The 20,917-nt window shown below is 54.1% G+C and overlaps 1 protein-coding gene across 1 annotated transcript in view; it reads left to right on the plus strand.

The window, feature by feature from the left end:
* Nucleotides 1–20,917, plus strand: part of VAC14 (Vac14 homolog (S. cerevisiae)) — a 140,335-nt gene that overhangs the window by 66,237 nt on the left and 53,181 nt on the right. Inside the window, exons 13-14 of the mRNA XM_011976768.1 lie at nt 2,684–2,840; nt 15,562–15,694. Coding sequence (XP_011832158.1) covers nt 2,684–2,840; nt 15,562–15,694 — 290 coding nt within the window. The remainder of the gene's footprint in view (nt 1–2,683; nt 2,841–15,561; nt 15,695–20,917) is intronic.

A 20,917-nucleotide genomic window follows, 5' to 3' on the forward strand; every position in this document is an offset into this window, starting at 1 on the left:
GTTAGGAGTCACTCCCCGTGCCTCCCTCCCCACAGCCCCTGGCAACCACAAATCCACCCTCTGTCTATGTGAATTTCCTGTTAATGGAGTCGTCATACAGGGTGTGGACTTCGTGACTGACTTCTCGGCAGGTTTTTTCAAGGTTCATCCACGTGTAGCAGGTACTTCATTTCTTTTTATTACCAAATAATATTCCCTGGTGTGGATGTGCCACGTTCCATCTCTTCGTGTCTCCGCTGCAGGGCCTTTGGGTTATTTCCATTTTCTAGCTATTAGGAAAAATGCCGCTGTGAGCGTTTATATATAAGTTTGATGTGCACAGACATTTGCGGTTCTCTTGGTAACTGCCTAGGAGTGGGCGTATACCTATGGCAGCTCTCTGGGTAACTGTTTGAGGAGCTGTTGGCTTGACTCTTGCTCGCTGTTTAATTTTGGGTGAGTCATTCCCCCACCCTCCCCCCAACTCCATTTCCTGGTCTCAAGTCCCCTCCCTGGCCGTGCTTGGACAGTCAAGCAAGCATTGGGGTGCGTGGCCTCTGTACATCCTGCCATGGCAGGTGTGCAGGGGCTGAATCGGGTGGGACCGCGGCGTCATATATTGCTGTGCCACTTTCCCATCCTGGCTTCTGCCCTGTGTCTTTCTTCTTTGGCTGAAGCAAAGAATCCCTGGAGGCTCTGTCCTCAGTGGGAGCAGAGGCCTTGGCCCTCCCTGCTTCTAGACTGAGACCCGCCCAGGGATCCCCGGCTCCTGGCCTGGGTGCAGGAGCACCCCTTGCTTCTGCCATATGACTGGGCTGTGTGGCAGCCATGTATCTCAGCCACGTGGATTCATCAGCTCTCCATTTTGTGTGCCAGGCCATGGGCAGGGGTGGCTGTGACTCACCTGTACAGCCCCAGAATCCAGCGCAGCCACTGGCACAGAGCAGGGGCTCAGGGGCCCACAGACATCCCAGTCTCCATGAGTGGGAGAGGGACAAAGGGAAGTACAGAATTGGACAGCAGGAGGCGGGTCTGTGAGAGTGAGCACCGGCTCCTGCCTGGATGAGGCTGGGAGAGTGCGTGCCAACACGTGACGCTGTTTGAAGACTGAGGGGCGGGAATGGGTGAGCAAGCAAAGGGGTTCCCGGCCAGGTGTGCCAGGGCTGGCCTAGAGGAACCAAGAGGGGAAGTGACAATTGGGTAGTGTGGGGGAGGCACTGGCACTGTGTTTGCATTGACAGGAACGGCTTTCAAGGAGGTAGGCCTTATCTTGTTTGTTTTCGAGATAAAATTTGCCCTTTTGAAGCATAGAATTCACTGGCTTTTCGTATATTCACAAGCTTTTTGTAACCATCACCCCAGTCTAATTCCAGAACGTTTTAATCCCTCAGTAGGAGCCCTACAGTGCTAACCTTATCTTGTATTCCCATATTCCAGCCACCTGGCCAGTCTTGGCCCATGTGGCCCTGCCCATCAGGCTCTGTCCCACTTCCCCTGGTCCAGGGCTGAAGCCCCCGGTTGCTGTGGTTATTCTTGGCCTGGGCTCAGAATAGCCCAGCAAGAGACGCAGGCAACCACCCATTCAACTGATGTTTGTTGGGCATCTGCTGGGCACAGGGCAGTCCGGAGATACACCTTTTGAGGGGACAGGCACAGTCACTAGCCCAGAGCAAGAGAGGAGTGAGGGACAGAAAGAGCAGGTGACCACCTGCAGTGTGAGGAGTTCCCTGCAGGACAAGCACAGCCAGCAGAAGGTGGCCAGGAAGCCTCAGCAGCCCCTCGGGCAGGTACACACACACACACACACACAGGGCCCCCGCCCCTTTCCCTACTGCCCATTGCAGCAGAGTGGTGGGCTGGACTTTGCCACCATGCCAGCTCTTGGTGCCAGGCAAAGATGGGTGCTGTGCAAGGAGAGGCAGCTTCTAAGGATACAGAGGCTGTAGAGCAACCCTGGGGACATTGTGACACAGCGCTGACCTGCACTCACACTCAGCGCTGGCCCCACGCCCTCCTCTGCCTCTGTCTTAGAAGAACTCAGCAGGCAGGTGGTCAGGCTGGGGCCTTGCCCCACCCAAATCTGTGCAGGGACACTTTAGAGCCACCGAGGACCACCTGACATGTCCGGACATTAGGAAGTCCTTTACCTTGGAGACCAGAGTAGCATGCCACATGTGGAGGGCCCTTTAGGGTCTGCAGTGGCCTGGTGTCACCTTTGCAGAAGAAGCTGTTCTGTGGCCTGATGGTGGGCGGGGCCGTGGCTGCTCCACACAGTGAACATAGTGGAACATGGCCTGGAGGGCACTTTGGGAGCCTTGTGCAGCCTGGGGGCCTTTAAATGCACACTGTGCAGACAACACCCTGCTTCCTGAGTCCTGTGACTCCCAGGGACCCTCAGAGCCCGGTTCAAGGGACCCAAGAGGAGAGGGATCATGAGGAAGCTGACTCGCTGAACCTCGGATTCCAGTTTCCTTCCCCGAGAGGCCCCATTCACTGCAGTCTGTGTTCCCTTCGATCTGGATCCTTTGTTTCACTTTTCTGAGCATGCCCCAGCTGTGGCCTTAGTGGCTCTTCCCAGCCTGCTGTCATCTGCAGACCCCTCCCCACCTCTGCAGGTAGCTCTGTGCCGCCCACCGCACCTCTCCCCAGGCCAGCACAACTCGCAGCAGAGAGCTCATCCCTGCCACCCCGCTTCTCTCCCCAGGTGATCCTGAAGGACCTGGAGGTGCTGGCAGAAATCGCTTCCTCCCCTGCAGGCCAGACGGATGACCCAGGCCCCCTCGATGGCCCTGACCTCCGGGCCAGCCACTCAGAGCTCCAGGTGCCCACCCTCAGCAGAGCCGGCCTACTGAACACCTCCGGTAAGTCTTCTCCTGAAGGTTCCAGCCTCAGGGGCCTTAGTGCCAGTGCCGGGTCTTGGGCTGGACCACGGCAGTCCTTTGGATTGTTGCTCAGGAGCTCTGGAGCTCGGCCAGGATGTGAGGGGTCTGTGGGTTGCTACTGGCAATCTCCCACCTCAAGAACCCCCAGAGGCAGGCAGCTCTCGTCCTCTAGCAGCCTCCAGAGACCCTCACAGGACTTTCTCCGCATCTCCCTGCACCTTTGATGCCTTTGAGCCATTGACTAAACATAAAACCATCTGGGTCGGCTGCTGGTCTCTCTGCCTGGGCAGCACCTCTCCAGTCTGGTATCCAGGGGCTTCGGTCTTGGGGTCTCACTGGTGGAATACTAGGTGGCCATTCCCTTTCTCTCTGAGAAGCTAAAAATAGTGGCAGGCAGCACAGGCAGGAGACGGCATTATTCTCACAGGCTGTTTCTGGGCAGTCCTTGGAAGTAAAGGTGGCTATAGCATCCCTAGCGCTCGTCCCTCAGTCCCTTCCAGATGGCAGGGACTCTTCTCCCTGGGCCCTGGCAGACACCACTTCCCTCTGGCAATGCAGTCCTGGAAAATGCCTGGGGACACAGTTGGTAGGAAAGTTCCCAGTGAATCTCAGATGTCTCCATGGGGGTCTCTGTCCTTTGTGTCTGGAATTTACTCCTTCCCGTGGGTTCGTGGTCTCGCTGACTTCAAGAATGAAGCTACAGACCTTCGCAGTGAGTGTTACAGCTCTTAAAGGTCGTGTAGACCCAAAGAGTGAGCAGCAGCAAGATTTATTATGAAGAATGAAAGATCAAAGCTTCTTTGTTTGGAAGGGGACCCAAGAGGGTTGCTGCTGCTGGCTCGGCCAGCTTTTATTCCCTTATTTGGCCCTGCCCATGTCCTGCTGATTGGTCCATTTTACAGAGCACTGATTGGTCCATTTTACAGAGTGCTGATTGGTGCATTTACAATCCTTTAGCTAGACACAGTGCTGATTGGTGTGTTTTTACAGAGTGCTGATTGGTGCATTTACAATCCTTTGGCTAGACACAGTGCTGATTGGTGTGTTTTTACAGAGTGCTGATTGGTGCATTTACAATCCTTTAGCTAGACACAGAGTGCTGATTGGTGTGTTTTTACAGAGTGCTGATTGGTGCATTTACAATCCTTTAGCTAGACACAGTGCTGATTGGTGCATTTACAGTCCTTTGGCTAGACACACAGTGCTGATTGGTGTGTTTTTACAGAGTGTTGATTGGTGCATTTACAATCCTTTAGCTAGACACAGAGTGCTGATTGGTGTGTTTACAATCCTCTACCTAGACCGAAAAGTTCTCCAAGTCCCCTCTTGACCCAGGAAGTCCAGCTGGCTTCACCTCTCACTTTGATGCAGCCTCATGCGTCATAGAGGTTTAGGGGCCTTGCAGCCTCAGCCTCCCCTCACAGCCCAGCCGTGCTGGTCTCAGCCTGAGAGGACCTCCTTGGCCTCAGTGGGAGGCGCCCCAGCCCTGTTTGGTGCTGAGACAAGGCCCAGTGCCTGAGAAGTTCAAGGGGCGGCCAGAGCCCCGCAGACCTGCCTGTGCCCCAGGACATGCCAGGTCAAGTCATAGAAAGCCCATGTGGGGCCTTGCCCAGGAGCCCAGTTCTAGGCAGTCAGTGGCCGTGAACTGACACCAAGGGAAAGAACACCAAGGGAAGTGGTTCCCACATCCTGACCGTGGGACCCCTGCTGGGACTCCCACCCTCTATCCCTCGGCAAGCAAGTCCATTCTCCATCCTGTGTCCCCAAGTCAGCACATGGGGACCAACCTTAAGTCCTTGGGGCAGATGGCAGGAATGTCAGAGGTGGAGTGTGGGGGCCCAGCGAAGGGGATGGACAAGGAAGAGAGAAGAGAGAGCTCTTCCTTAGGAAGGGAGGGTCTGGTGGGGAGGAGCAGCAAGAACTGACCGGAAGACGGGCAGTAGCCAAGAGGAGACATCCTGCAGGGAGGAGGCCCAGGCAGAGGAGCCCTGGGGGTGCGCCCTCAGCTCTCCCTCCCCAGGAAGCAGGCGCCACAGCCTCTTCTCTCCTTCTCAAATTGGCAGCAGCAGAGAACTTGAAGGCAGCACAGCCCTGTGACAGGGCCAGGACACCCAGGCCTCCCAGGCCGTCTGTGACCTGTCTTCCCTGTGTTTTATCTCTTCCTCCCGGGCACAGAGAAGTTGATGACTGTGATTTGGGCTCCTGCTCATGGAAGGAGGACCAGGAAACTGCTGAGGGCAGCCGGGGCTGGAGGGAGTAGGTTATGTGCCCTGGGGGAGCAGAGCCTGACCCAGGGGGTCCCTGGCAGGCCCTGCAGCATCAAGCCCTTTGCGCTGCTCGGGCACCAGGGCCGGGGACACTATATGGCAGGGCACTCTGAACCCCAGCTCCTGGCCATGTCAAGACGGGCAGGCCGTGAACGAGGCTACGGCAGTAGAGACTCTTGCCCCAGCTCACCGAGGCTGTCAGATTAGCTCACATCAGCCAGGGACTCACTCGGAATTCATAGAAAAACAGCAAAGCATGCCAGATGGAAGAAACTCCGTCCTGGAAAGAACACCAAGGAAGTGCCTGCAGCCAGTCACACTTCTTGCTTCAAGAATCCACAGCCAAGGAGCAGTGGGGGCTGCGGGAGGAGAATCCACAACTCTGTGGGCCAGCAGCTCTTAACCTGAGTCTCACGTGTGGGCCTCAAGGCTCCAAGCAGATCCACGTGTGTGCACATGCGTATGTCCACAGCTGGCATCAGATTTTACAAATGGGGCCATGATTTTAAAAGGTCAGCTCAAACCAGTAAGAGAACAGCCGAGGAAGCCAGAGCATGCCCTGCCCCCCTCTCCCACCTCCACTGCCCTGGAGGGCATGCGCCAGGCACTGAGGGTGTGTGGGGTGGTGCTGAGGTCAGAAGGCAAGCAGGAAGTGCACACTCAATCCCTCCACGAGCTGCTCCTTCCCAGACTGCTTCTCAGGCATGCAAGGGGCTCGTTCTGTCTGTTTCCATCTGGCCATGCACATGGACAAGACTGTGAAGCCATACCCTCTTCCTGTTTGGATTCTGCCTGCCTCTGGCTCTCCAGGGCGCAGCCCTGAGAACTTGGAGAACTTGGAGGCAGCAGTGCTGTGTCCGTGTAGGGGAGATTGCCCCAAAGGCACGAAGGGACTGTCTGGAAAGCCTCAGAGGCAGGGAGCCTAGCAAAGATGAAGTTGGTGGCATCTGTAGGGAACCAAATGGCGCGGATCGCACACAGCAGTGGAGAAGCAAGCCCATCACACGCCTGGGTAGGTGCTGTGTTCGCCTAAATGCACCACAGCCGTGGTTCCCAAGGCCCCCCGAGGCAGAGTCGCCCACATGGGATTTTCCTCTCGCCTGTCCTAGCATAAACATCTCCCCCTCCCTCGCAGAGCGGTGAAGGCAGAGGCTTCTCCCGCCCTGCCTCCCTCATTCCTGACCTGTGCAGAGCCCCAGCATGGGGGAGAGAATGGCCTGGGGGCAAACAGGATGGGGAGCGGCCTGGGTGGGCAGCTCTGGGGGAAGCTGGCTGAGGGACACCATGCTTTCCTGTCTCCCACCCTTGGGGTCTCCTGTGTCTCCTCCTTTTGTATTTCCTGTCTCCACTCAGGGGAGTCTGCAGAGGTCCTGCTGGCTCTGGGAACAGGGATGTCAAACAGGCCTGTGGGCCTGCCATACCCTGAGCCTATGCAGAAAGCTTCAAAGGACAGAGGAGGCCTCTGGGATCAGCCCTTTGTTAGAGACATGCCTGGACATCTCTGCTGCCAGAGAGGGTGCAGCCAGGCCTGGAGAGACCCAATCAGCCTTTAGGATCCTTGGCCGTGCATAGCAGTGTGTCAGTCTGAGGCCGAAGGTCACCCTAGGACTGATGTTCACCCCTAAAACCCAGTCTTCCCTGACTTTGCCTGCCATGGGGCCCATTGCTGCTGGGATAAAAACCATTCATGTCGCCAGCCACGTTGGCTCACTCCTATAATCCCAACACTTTGGGAGCCTAAGGCAGATGGATCACCTGAGGTCAGGAGTTTGAGACCACCCTGGCTAACATGGTGAAACCCCACCTCTACTGAAAATACAAAATTTAGCCAGGCATGGTGGTGCATGCCTGTAATCCCAGCTACTCAAGAGGCTGAGGCAGGAGAATCACTTGAACCCAGCAGGTGGAGGTTGCAGTGAGCCGAGATCGCACCACTGCATTCCAGCCTGGGCAACAGAGCAAGACTACATCTCAAAAAAAAATAAAACAAAATAACTGTTCATGTCAGTATACCTTGCGGGGCTCAGTGGCCCAAGGTATTTTTACCCCTGACTCTGAAAATGGGTAATAATGACATGTTCTTATTTGGTTTCATTCTTTGTAGCCCAGGACAGTCTATTGTAGCCAAATGTCAGCAGCATCTTCATGTCACCAGACAGAAACAAGTTCTAGCAGAAAGCCAGAAAGCCATTTTCCCCAGTAATCATGGCAGCAATCATCATGGCTGCCAGAGCTGGCTGAGGTCACATTAGGCCCTGCCCTGCTCTGAGCACTCACATGTGCTGACTTTTTGGGTGAGCCCCTGGGCTCCTCGCAGCAGTTCTGAGAGGCCAGCACTGTGTCATTCCCCACTTGTTTGGGCCAGGAGCCTGGCCCGAGAGCCCACACTTCTCACCCTACTCTCAGGAATCCCACCTGCACCAGGTACTGGAAGCTTCCACGGCCAGAGGGGAGGAGGAGAGGGGCCAGGCCATGGCCACAGCCTGGCAGTGATGGGGGCATGTCTCCTCTCTTCACAGTGACTTCAGAGACCCCTTCCTGGCCTCAGGTCACGGCAGTACCTCATCTCTTGTCTTTTGCTGCCTGCCACCACTTCCTCCAGCCACACCAGCCCCAGGAAAGCACTGCCTGTTTCTCTTGAAGCCCTTTCCTCCCACTCACCCCTCCCAGCCTCAGGAAGCAGCATGAGGGATCACAGGCACTGGGGTCAGAGAGATCTAAGTTCACAGCCCTGCTCTGCCCATCCGTCCTATAACTTTGGACAAGGGTCCTACCTCACTGCCACCTCTTTCCTCTCTATAAACCATGTGCTGGGGTGCCTGGGGACTCTGTGAGCTCCCACATGGCAAGGGCTAAGCTAAATGCTCCCTGAACATGAAGGGGGCCTTTGCTTATATCCTGGTTATTACAGGCCAGTGCAGAGGGCCCCTCTGGGAGGCTTCCCTGGAGAGCCCAGCTTCTCCTGCCCCTCTGTTCCAACCCACTTGCTTGTCTCAGGCTGCCTAGGTGGGTGCCGGAGTTCACATCTGCTCCCTCCTGGCTGTGACCTCTTAGAACCCCTGCTGAAAGTGCAGATGGAGGCTCCTCAGCGTCGCCCAGTGCTGGGTGATTTGTGTGATCAGCTCAGTTTGAATAGCAGCATGGCAGGCCACAAAGGCCAAGTTTACGCATCCCAGAATCCCTGGCACCAGGTGCCCAGTAAGGGTCAGTGCCCATTTTTGAAAGTTCAATAAAATAATGGAAGGCAGGGGCACCAATCGCCTGAGCCTGAGGCCCCTCCGGCACTGCTGCCCAGAACGGCATCCTCTCATGCCTGTGCTGCCAGGCCCTCCCTTGTCCAGTTGGAAGCCCCAGCAGTCCAGCCCTCCTGCCCCTGGGAGCCTTCCTCCGCACCCTCTCCTCACTGCCCTTGGCCCCAGCCCTCACCCTGCAGCAACAGCTCTTTCCCGGTGGCAGACTGCTATGTGACCTCTCCACTGCCGCGTCAGCTGGAAGTCCCCTCTGGGCCTTGCTGTGTCCCATCAGCTTCTCTCTCGTTCTGACCTGAGCAGCTGCAAAGTCTCCTGGCTATGGTTGATGCCTGCAGCGCTCCTGTCCTGCTGACCCAGGCCGGCCCACAGATGAGAAAGTGATCGTCCCTTGGGTGGGTTCCCAAGATGATGCCATTGCGGCGGCCTTTGTCCACGTAACTCTGCACCCCCTCCAGTTCTGCAGACTCTACATCCCCAAGACCCTGCTAAGCCTCCCTTTCTTCCAGCCACTTGATTCTGGGGGGAAGCTGCCCCTTCCCCACCCTGTCCTCTTGGTTCCATACGAGCCTCTCCATCACCCACCCCTTCCGTGGACTACTTCCTGTGCCAAGCACGACTTGATGCTCTTTAGCCCTGCCTGGTTCACTGGAGAGGAGCTGGCCTTGGAGAAGGCGGCGCTGCCTCCCCTCCCCTGCTAGTCAGCGACAGGGCCTGGATCTGATGTGGTCCCTTGGACTCTGGGTGCCCTGAGCAGCCTCTGCCCTTCCCTTGTATCCTCCGGGCAGCAGATCTTGAGCCCACAATGGGCTGTCCAGGCACATGGACCCCGACCCCAGCAGGGAGGGAGGCTGGAGTAGAGCAGGGACCCTGCTGGGCCTGAACTGGGTGGCTGACGTTTTCACATCTGGTTCTGTTGAACTGTAACTCGCATTATGTACTGAAGCCAGGGCTATTTTTATCCTGACATGTGAGGTTCCTTCACGTCATAACCACAAAACTCAATCCAAAACATCCCAGGGCAGGTTGTTTGTGAGACGTTCTGTGGAGTCTCATGTCGCCACATCAGGTTTCACTTAGTAACATCTGCAGGGCTGGCTCCCCGGCCGCCCACCCCGCCAGCCTGGTTTCTGTGTGGAGTGCGTCTCTGTGCCCCTGGCCAGCCGCCGGTCACATGCACTTCCTGCCAGGGCCTGGCAGGCTCCCCCCTTGCCCAAACCAGAAATGCAAGGCACAGTGGCCTCCAGCTGAGGGATAGGGCTCTCCCTCACGCTCCTGCCCTCTGCAGGATTGGGGAATGGAAATCCCACTCTCCTGGGCCCCTCACAGAGAGCCTCTCTCCCGAGACACACAGCCAGGTTGTGGGCCCCCCTCTCCCTCACCCCCGGCTGCAGCAGCTGCCCACCATCTCCAGGGGGCCCGTGCCTCAGTGGCGCCCCTGAGTAAAACCACTGAGGTCCTTGGAGTGCAGTGTTGGAAGGCGTGCCCTGAGCTGCCCTGTCCTGGCTCCCACTTTCCTCATGCGCCTGCAGCACCCAGCCCAGGACCCTGCTTACAAGAGCAGGTGAGCCAGAGCCGGAGGTGGGCAGAAGAGCAGGCAGCAGGGAGGCAGAAATCAGCGTGTTTGAGGGGCCCATTGCTCCTGTAGTCACCCTCCTGGGGCGAGCTTCTCCACCCATCTCCTCCTCCTGAGCCTGCAACCCTGCCTTAGAGAGCATCTCAAGCCGAAGGGCAGCTCACATCAGCAGCGTGGCTGGGGGCAATGGGGGCCGCTGAGGCTGGGAGAGAGCAAGCAACCCCCACCCTGTCCTGCTGAGCACTGAGGCTTTCCCATCCCTGTCCAGCCCGCCCTCCCTGCCCCCTCAATTGTGGCCCCTTTCCCCACCTCCCCTGCTGGGAAAAGACCGCCCTGCTCAAACCTGTGGTCTCAATGCAGCCCCTCCCAAGGCCCCCAGCCCTGTCTTGGGGAGAGCAGAAAGTCTTTAAGCCGTGGGAGCACTGTGAGGGCTGAGCTGCACCCAGCTGAGGATGTGAATCGCTTGCCATGGCTTCTCGCAGCTGTGACACCGCCCTCCTCCTCCCTTCCACTAAGGGTCTCAGCTCCAGGGTCCGAGGGGCAGACATTGAGAGTCCGTTTTGGGTCCACACTGGGGGCTGTGGCTAGGGAGACCAGAGTTGTGTCCAGAGTAGCCCAGGCCTTCTCTTCTGCCATCTTTGGCCAGACTGTCAGTGGAGAGGTGGCCTGATCTCCCTACCCTGATGTGTGGGGGTCACAGGTGGTCCCCCTTCTTCCTCAAAGCATCCTGACAGAGCACTGTGAATTTGTGCCAGAAATGGAATCTCCCCACTCGGACATTTCAGACCAGCCCCCAGACATCCATTCTGAGACAGAATGAGAACAGTTTGCGCAGTGCTCTGTGCTGTGGGGCACTTGCTAATAAAAAAGAGCCCCTATTTATTGAGTGCAGACTGTGCGGCAGGCTCCAGACCCAGCACGTTACATGTTTTTACTTTGTTTAATAGGGGCTCTTATTGCACTCACTTTACAGATGAAGAAACTGAGGCTTAAACACCATGCTCAGTGCTTCCTACTGCCCCTGTGAGACTGGAACAGCCCCGTACCTCTCCCTAGTGGCTGCCCAGATGGCCCCAGTTGGGAGAATTTCTTTGTGGTGACTTCCTTCATGGGTCCCTTCGTTCTTGGGAATGCTTTGGAGCCTAAGTGGAAATGGGGTAGGCTGGGGGTGCACATAGAGAAATAGGAAGGCAGCAGGGAGAAGCTTGGCAGTGAACTGGGCACCTCCAGTGTGCGCAGCATGAAGCCAGTGCCCTCCAGCCAGGCCACCACGGCCCACCAAATTCATCTCCTGAGGGTGGGAGCAGTGAGGCAGGGCTGTCTCAACAGCTGTCTCTGCAGCCACCTCTTTAGAGATCAGCCCCAGCTGGGCCTGGGGTAACTCGATCTATAAGAATGTGACACTTGATTCTGCAAACATTCCCTTTGGGCCAGGGAACAGAGACTGTTTGCCATTCCAGAATCACTCAGGACCTCCCGAGCCAGGCTGATTCAGGCAGGGACCCAGGACAATGCAGTCCAAACAAGAAGTGGAATGAGGCCTGCCCTTGAACTGGTGTTCTCACTCAGGGCTCCTTCACGCCGCTCACGCGAGCTGTCTAGGAGGTTCTTGGGATTGAGGATGCTACAGTTTGGAGGTGTGGCTCCTGGTGAGGAATCCCTTATAGAGTGATTCACAGCTGGGAAAAACAGAACAGAAAAACGCCTTTTCTAGACCCAACCATCTCCCAGGAAGGACCATGAGAGGACGTAAGGGAAGTCTGAGCTCAGCAAAAAAGACGGAGCCCCTGGGAGGAGAGTCTTCCTGCTGCTTCCAGCCCACTGGCATCGAATACAGTCAGTCTGTCCAGGCGCCTCCGTGAGATTCACTTGGAATACTCTGGATGGTTCTGCACATTCTTGTTTTGTGCTTTGGGCTGATGCTTCTGGGAACATCTGATGCTTCTGGCCAAGTTTGGTTCCCAGAGCCTCCACATCCTGCCTATCTTGTGCTCGTGCCTGACCATTTCCTCCCTGGTCCAGGGAGAAAGTGAAGGCTCCCACGCAACTTCTGGACCAGAAAGGGGCCAGCCTGGAAAATGATAGCCCCAGATGCCTCTGTTGGCCACTCTGCATCCCCCAGTGCCCTCCCTGGGTTTCCAGAGAGCTGCGGCCAGGTGCTGTTTCCACAGCTCTTCACAGCGTCATTTCCCGCATCTTCAGTGTCAGTTTGGCAGGACCTGGGTTTCCATCTTTATGCCATCTTCTGCCCTCCTGCAAGGCACTGCCTCCTAATCTGTGAGCCCCAAACATATCTGAACATTAGTACCCAAGACACAGGCAGCCTGGCAGAGCTGCAAAGAACATGAGTTTTGAAGACCAGCTGCCTGGGTCAGCAACTCTACCACTCGCAGGCTCTGTGACTTTGGATAATCCTCACCCAAATTCACAGTTCTTCTGTGTATGTAATGGGAATAGTAATGGTGCATATTTTTCAAGTTTTTTTTTTTTTAGGGTGTTAGATACTATGTGTGAAGGGTTTAGGCAGGCCAAGCACGTAGTAGGTGCTCAACAAATGGTAGCTATGAATTGGCTGTTAAGATATCATGTTATACTGGAACAATTGAATATCCGTATGCAAAAAGATTTAGACCCCTTCCTCACACCGTATACAAAAAGTAACTCAAAATAGACCAGAGACCTAAAATATATCAGTAAATCTTTATGACCTTAGATTAGGTAATAATTTCATAGCTATGACACCAAAGGCACAAGCAACCAAAGAAAAAATAGACACATTGGGCTTAATCAAAGTTAAAAATTTTGTGCTTCAAAAACATTTTTTAATAAAAAGAGGCTGGGCATGGTGGCTCCTACCTATAACCCCAACACTTTTGGAGGCCAAGGCAGGAGGATCACTTGGGCCCAGGAGTTTGAGACTAGCCTGGGCAACATAGGGAGACCCCATCTTGAAGAAAAAATTTAGCTGGGTGTGATGGCACACACCTGTAGTCGTAGCTACTTGGGAGGCCAAGGCGGGAGGATTGCTTGAGCCCAGGAGTTTGAGGCTGCAGTGAACTGTAATCACTTCAATGCACTACATCCTGGGCAACAGAGCAAGACACTGTTTATTAGGCTGTTCTTGCATTACAATAAAAAAAAATACATGGCTGGGTGCAGTGACTCACGCTTGTAATCCCAGCACTTTGGGAGGCCAAGGAAGGCAGATCACCAGGTCAGGAGATTGAGACCATCCTGGCTAACATGGTGAAACCCCACCTCTGCTAAAAATACAAAAAATAAGCCAGGTGTGGTAGCACACACCCAGCTACTCAGAAGGCTGAGGCAGGAGAATCGCTTGAACCTGGGAAGCAGAGGTTGCAGTGAGTCAAGACGATGCCATTGCACTCCAGCCTGAGAGACCGAGCGAGACTCAATCTCAAAAAAAAAAGAAAAACCTGAGAGTAGGTAATTTATAAAGAGATTTAGTTGGCTCACAGTTCTGCAGGCTTTATGGAAAGCATGGTGGTGGCATCTGCTTGGTTTCTGAGGAGGCCTCAGGAAGCTTACAATCATAGTGGAAGGCAAAGGGGCAGCAGGCAGAGGAGGCCAGAGCAGGAGCAAGAGAGTGAGAGGGAGGTGCCCTACACTTTTAAACAGGCAGATCTCACGAGAACTTGCCGTCTCAGAGATAATACCAAGGGGATGGTGCTAACCCATTCATGAGAAATCCACCCCCATCATCCAGTAACCTCCCACCAGGCCCCACTTCCAACGCTGGGAATTAAATTTCAACATGAGATTTAGGTGGGGACAAATATTCAAATTATAGTATCACCCTGTCTCGAAAAAAAAACATCAACAGAATGGGAGAAAATACCAGCTGATGAATGGACAAACAAAATATGGAATAGCCATAAGGTGGAATATTATTCAACCCTAAAAATGAATACAGAACTGATACATACTACAACATAGATGAACCTTGAAAACATGCTGAGTGAAAGAAGCCACATACTGCTTAGTTGTATCTATAGGAAACATCCAGAATAGGCAAATCCATAGAGACAGAAGGTAGATGAGTGATTGCCAGGGGCCGATGAAGGTGAGAATGGTGACTGCTAATCAGTATGGTGTTTTTTTGGGGGGTTGATAAAAATGTTCTGAAATTAGTAGTGATTGCCGCACAACTTTGTGAATGTACTGAAAACTGCATTGCACGCTTTAGAAGGGTGAACCTTACGGTATATGGATCATATCTCAATAAAGCTGTTTTCTTTTTAAAGATGTCCTGCCTCGAGCTGGGCATGGTGGCTCACAACCTGTAATCCCAGCACTTTGGGAGGCCGAGTCGGGTTGTTCACCTGAGGTCAGGAGTTCAAGACCAGCCTGGCCAACATGGTGAAACCCCGCCTCTACTAAAAAATACAAACATACAAAAATTAACTGGGCGTGGTGGCACATGCCTATAATCTCAGCACTCAAGAGGCTGGGTCAGGCAGATAGCTTGAACCCAGGAGGTGGAGGTTGCAGTGAGCCAAGATCACACCACTGCACTCCAGCCTGGGCAACAAAGCAAGAGTCAGTCTCAAAAAGAAAAAAAAGAAAAAAAAGTCCTGCCTCAAGCAGAGTGAGGATTCTTTCCATCCCTTGGTAACTCTTTCACAGAACTGTGGAGGTTGACAAATATTAGAAGGGATGTCCAGGGAAGACCCCCAAGGGGCATACAGATACACTATCCCAGACCATCCAAGTATTCCATCAGCCCTTCCCTTGTCCCCTTGGTGCTGGGTACTTTATCAAGGGGCATGTGTGCAAGGGAGGGCTGGAAGTTACCTCCCTCTGTACCTCGGTGTGTTTTCTGCAGGGACACACATCAGAGACATTTGTGCTCCTGGTTAGAAAGCCACCTCAGGCTTTGAAAGTTTTCAGAGTTCTATCCTAAAAGAGCATCTTTGCCTGAGGATGAGGAAGAAAGAGCTTTTGATTTCAAAAGTAAAACTTAAAACACTTTGTAACATTTGTCAGTGTTTGCTGTCTGTAATCGAGTGGGTGTGTACATCATTTCTTTTTCTCAGGTAATATTAGGGAAGGAGCTTGGCTTTTGCCTCTTGTGGGTCCACCAGTTTTGTTGACCTTTGAGCCACAATGACTTGACTCATTGACACAAGCACCTTACCTGTTTCTTCTCTTTGACTTCTTGTTTGTCCTTAACGGCCCAAATAGATCCCGAGTGTATTTCGTTTATTGGGGTAATGAGTAGAGTTTGTTTTTTAAAAAAATTCATAGCACCTAGCAGGGTCTTACACGCATGAGATGTTCACGAAGTGGTTTGGGCTTGGGTTAAGGGGTGGACAGTAATGGGATGTTTGTTTTTTTTTTTTTTTTTTCAAGTTACGAGTAGGACTTTAATGGGCATTTTTGCAATAAGCCAAGTTGTATGTGCTTGTGCAGACTTGCCTTTTTCTCTGTTGCTCCATGGCTCTTGATTAGAGATTTTCCCTCATCTTGTGATAACACCCCACACACACACTTGTTTGGCATTTATAGTTGTTTATATTCAGTGTGGATCTCATCACCCTGTGGACACATGATCAGAATAAATGCTGGCTCTGTCCCTTTCTCTACAGGTACCAAAGGCTTAGAATGTTCTCCTTCCACTCCCACCATGAATTCCTACTTTTATAAGTTCATGATCAACCTTCTCAAGAGATTCAGCAGCGAACGGAAGCTCCTGGAGGTCAGAGGCCCTTTCATCATCAGGTCAGCCTTGGTGGCGCGCTTTCTCCTCTTCCTCCCACGGCCCCGGCTTTTCACTTTCATGCTGTTCAAGTGTCAAAGCAGCCACCTTCTCTTTCCCTTCTCTCTCCTCCTTTTCCTGACCTTTGGATCTGTTCTTAAAAGAAATGAAGAAGGTTGTCCCTTCATACTGGTTGCTGATGCTTCTGACATGAAACAGACAGGTCAGTGTTGATGTTTTTCCACAAAACTGAATTCATTTTTTCCTTCCTGAGTTACTGTCTTCCCCTGAGGTGGAATGGCCTCTTATTCAATGCCATTGTCAGGCTTTTGGAGAGGAAAGGAGGTGAGCCAGATGGCGTGAGACATGGGGCTGTGCTCCAGGCCCAGCCCCCAGTGCGGGATTTAGCCAGGCTTGGTGGAGCCAGGCTTCTGAGTCATGTGAACCCAGACCAGGATGGTGCCAGAGCAGCAGCCCCAGTGGCTGGAGGCGTCTAGAACTGTCATCACCAGCAGCATGGCTGGGGCTGGTCTTTTGCCTCCAACTCAGCTCCAAGAAGTAGGGTCACCAGAAGCGTGGCCCAGTGTCACCCTCAGCCTGGTGAAAGCTAGAGCAGGGCACAAATTCCTCCAGCTTCTACACCAAAGCCAAGTGGAGGAGATTTCTAGAGTAGTCCAAATGGCCCTAGGTGCTGTCCAGCCGTGGTTCTCAGCCCTGCGTGTTAGATCACTGGAGAGGCTTTTTTAAAAAAGATGCCTTATACAAAAATTAGCTGGGTATGGTGGTGCACGCCTGTAATCCCAGCTACTTGGGAGGCTGAGACACACGAATCGCCTGAACCTGGGAGGTGGACGTTGCAGTGAGCTGAGATCACACGACTGCACTGCAGCCTGGGCGAAAGAGCAAGACTCTCGTCTTTTAAAAAAAAAAAAAAAAAAGCCTGGGCCTCCCTCTGATGAGTAAAATCGGAACCCCTAGGGTGATGGAGTTATTAAAGTGGTCTGGGGTGCTTGGGGACTGAGTAGACTACCAATTACCATGGTCTGGGGGTCAGGAGTTGAAGGAGTCCTGGCAGGGGCCCAGGCTGTATGGGGCTTCAAGGCAGGAAAGAGCCTGGGGAGCTCATCTTGCTGTAAACTAAAAAGCAGGTTCAGCCTGTGGGCCATAGTGGGGATCGGAGACCTTACTCACGGGTCAGCACGGAGCCACTGAAAGGGCTTGAGCAGGGGATCAATGTGACCGGATTTCTGGCTTGAAAGACAACTGTTGCTGGGGCGAATGGGTTGGAGGGACTGAGGTGGAGCCAGCTGGAAGGCTGTTGTCCAAGCAGAGGCTGTGGCAGCTTGTGAGGGGGATGGGAATCTGCAGCCAGATTGGAGAATGAGGATTCGAGACTGAGTAGGAAGTAGATTTGTCTGGTGACTGATGTGGAAAAAGTGAGGGGAGAGGGAGCTGGGAGTGCCAGGGTGTCCAGGCCTCTGATTTGGGGCAGCTGGGTGGATGGTGATGCCAGTCCCTGAGGTGGGAGACCCAGAAAAGTGGCAGGGAGTGAGAAGGGGGTGCATGTTTGAGTTTGAATTACTTTGGGGACACCAAAAGGAAGGTGTTGAAGAAGTAGTTTGCTGTACCAGGCTCTCCAAGGGGATACCGAGGCCCAAGATACAATCTCGAAATTGATGGTATAGTCATTCATTCATTCATTCAACAGATGTTTACTGAACACTAACTCTGTGCAAGGTACCTTTCTAGATGGTTCTGTACTTGCGGAGCTTTCATTCTTAGGGAGTTAGAAGAGGTGGAATGAGAGGGCAGGGGTCTGAGGCTGAACCCTAAGTGTTCCAGACTGTAATCGTTGGGGAAAGAAGGAGAAGCCAGAAAAGGAGGCTATGACGAAGGGCCAGAGAGGTAAAGGAAGCAGCCAAGCAGGGAGATAGCAGAAGGCAGTGAGGGAGGTGAGACCCAGGGATGGTGTGCTGGGAGCTGCTGCAGGAGCCTGAATGCTGCTGGGGGAGCTGACGGAGTGGAGCGTACAGGAGGTGACCGGCCAGCTCAGGAGCTGAGGTGGAGTTGAGGGCACCCTGGGGATGGGGCCGGAGGACTGAGTCATGGGAGAGGACAGGCCTGCCTGACCAGAAAGACAAAGAGCAGGATCACAGTGCGGGGGCAGGGGCTTCTGATGGTCTGGCCACCAAAAGGATGCCCCTGTGGTAGTGGGGAGGCTGTCACCACCCTCTTGCTTCTCTGGCCTCCTCTAGAGCAGGGCTTCTCAAACTCAGCGCCGTTGGCATTGGAGCCGGATAACTCTTCAGGATGGTGGCTGTCCTGTGCCCTGTAGGATGTCAGCAGCATCCCAGTCCTCTGCCCCCTGGATGCCGGTAGCACTTGCATTCACCCAGTTGGAACCATCTGAAACATCTCTAAATGTTGCCAAAGGTCCCCTAGGGAGGAGAATCACCCCATTTGAGAACCAGCGTGTCAGAGAGACAGAAATGGATTCTTAACCTTCATTGGCCGAAAGAGGAAGATTTCCATGGTGTTCCTTCCCATCACGTTGGCCAGTTTCAGGTAGGGGATTGAGGTAGAGGTTAGCTGTGGTGCAAGAGGCCCCCCCACCAGGAAAGCAGCGGAATGTTCCCACAAGAGTGACAGTTAACATCATGTGGTTTTCCAATTGCAGAGGCATCAGTACTCATGATGAGCTCTCCTTGCCTGGACAACTTTCAGAGTCAGTGGAAGGAGAGGCCTTTGGAGGAGGAATTTGTAGCTAGCGTCCCTCTGGAGAACTGGGCTGAAATGGGTTTTCCACCCTGTCTCAGCCCCACATGCCGAGTCAGAGGCATGGGGAGAAGGAGTTTGGGGTAGTAACCAGCATCTCCAGGCTGCACGGAGCAGAAGGGCAGGCACCATGGGCACGCTTGCATGCCCTCCCCACCTGCTCGGGACCCGAGGCTCTGTGAAACTGGAGGCCAGCCCGCCGCCATGTTCCCAGGTACAGACTCCAGGCCAGGGAGGCTTTGCTTGCTTTGCAGTGCGTCTCCTGGGCTTCCTGGGGTCACAGGAATCATCATTTTGCAGAAGAGATAATGAGAGGAAGTAATGTGCCCCCCGGGCTGGGCAGAAGCTGGGCTGCAAACTCCTGCACTCTGCTAATTCAGCAGCCTCCACTTTGTCCGTTCTGTGTGAGAGTGCAGAGCCTGGTGCCGTGAGAGGCCCTGAACATCCTGCATGCTAGGACCACCTGAGGCGCAGCTCCTCAGAGTGCTCAGGAGCTGGGCCAGTGGGTCCTCCCTTCCCATCCTTCAGGGGCTCAGTATGGCGATCGCTTGCTCTTCTGGGGCTCAAACCTGTCATGGGCCACACTGGGTTCTCTGTGGAAATGGAGGCTGGCCTCCAGGCCTGACTCCCACCCGCACAGCCACAGAAGGTCTCGTAGCCATTGGCATCCACACTAGAAGCCCAGTGGGCTGGGACAAAAGGAACCTTGTGACTGGTCCCCTCACAGAGGACTGGGTCTCTCCTAGTCCTTCACCTGGTTTCTCCAGACTGCTCTCCCCCAGAAGTAGCACCCACACCTATCAATGTGCATCCTGGTAGACAGCCACCTGGCCCAGCTGACTCGGGAGCCTGCTGCCCACTCTGCCAGCACACCAGGCCATTGTCGACCAGCCCCTGGGTTGCAGGCGCAGTCACCCAGTCTGGGCACACACATGGCATCTGACATGGAGAAGGCCCTGCAAACATGGGGCTTCCTCCATCCTCCCCATGCTTCTGTGGGGGGCTGAGGCCCTTCCAAAGAGCTTTGTTGAGGTGGGGGGTATCCACCTGCCCTCCTGCTTCTCCGTCGCACTTCCTTTTCTCCTGTGATGGCTTTAAAGAGGGACATCATTGGCTGGGTGCGGTGGCTCATGCCTGTAATCCCAGCACTTTGGGAGGCCAAGGTGTGCGGATTTCGAGGTCAGGGGTTTGAGACCAGCCTGGCCAACATAGTGAAACCCTGTCACTACTAAAAATACAAAAATTAGCTGGGCATGGTGGCACATGCCTGTAATCCCAGCTACTCGGGAGGCTGAGGCAGAAGGATCGCTTGAACCCAGGAGGCAGAGGTTGCAGTGAGCCGAGATCATACCACTGCAATGCAGCCTGGGTGACAGAGCAAGACTCTGTCTCAAAAAAATAAATAAAAATTAAAAAATAAAGAGAGGTATCCCGATGGTTCCGCAGATGCTGGCATGAAGCCACAGACCTGATGAGGCGCACAGTGATTTCTTAACCCCCTCTTTAGCTGTTAGGCAAACTCTAAGTTCTTCTTCTTAGCCTCCAAGATTGCACACTGAGAAAGAAAGGAAAGAGATTCTTCTGGCCAGCAAGTGAAAAGCCGTTCTTTTGGCAGGAGTGTGTTTAGCTCTGGGCCCTGGAGCGGCTGCTATAGAAAGACAGAGGCGTGGGGAGTTCTTGAAGACACACATCTGCTGGTGGTTCTTGGCATTGAGGAAGATGCATGATTTCCCCAAAGACCCTGGGAGCGTTTCCTCTTCCCCAGGCAGCTTTCCCAGGCTGCACCTCCATGTCGGAGTTGGGGGTGAGAACAGGGTACCCAAGCTCCAGCCAGGCTTGAGTGGGTTGAACTTCCTCTCGGTGTCCACACAGGCTCCTAAACTGGACATAACAGTTTAGATGCATGTTGAGGTGAAGTCAGTGGCTTTAAAACCTTCATCTTTCAGCTGGCTACTCTGGCCCTAGGCCCTTCGCTTAGCTGATGCCAAGCTCATAGATTGAGGGAAGATGGGGACATGTGCAGCGGGGTGCTGTACCCCACTCCCTCCACAGGACTAAGGCAGATGAGCCTCCTGAGGCACTCGTTTGGGGCTCAAACCCCAATTCCTCCCATTTTTAACCGTGTGACCTGTTTCCAGGCCCTTTCCGCTTTGTCTGTGACACAGCGATGATAGTGTCGGCCGTGTCACAGTGTAGTGGGGTTATGTAAATGGCGCATGTGTCAGCCCCAGTGCTGGTGGCTGTGTCTGATAAAGCGGGGCTGTTGTTCAGCCTCCCCGCAGGGCTTCTGCCTCCCAGGGTGGTCTGTGGAGGGGGAACCAGACCCACTTGAGGGGGTGAAATCATGGCACCTTTGTGTCGAGAGCTGACTCCGGTGCACCGGCCCTGTTGCCCCAGCACCCAGGGCACCCACCAGCAGCCCAGCCCGGCTCTGCTAAAACAACTCTGCCCGGAGTAGGTGTTGGTGTGCG

This window comes from Mandrillus leucophaeus, unplaced genomic scaffold (genome assembly GCF_000951045.1).
Source record: "Mandrillus leucophaeus isolate KB7577 unplaced genomic scaffold, Mleu.le_1.0 Scaffold17, whole genome shotgun sequence".
NCBI classification, from domain to species: domain Eukaryota; kingdom Metazoa; phylum Chordata; class Mammalia; order Primates; family Cercopithecidae; genus Mandrillus; species Mandrillus leucophaeus.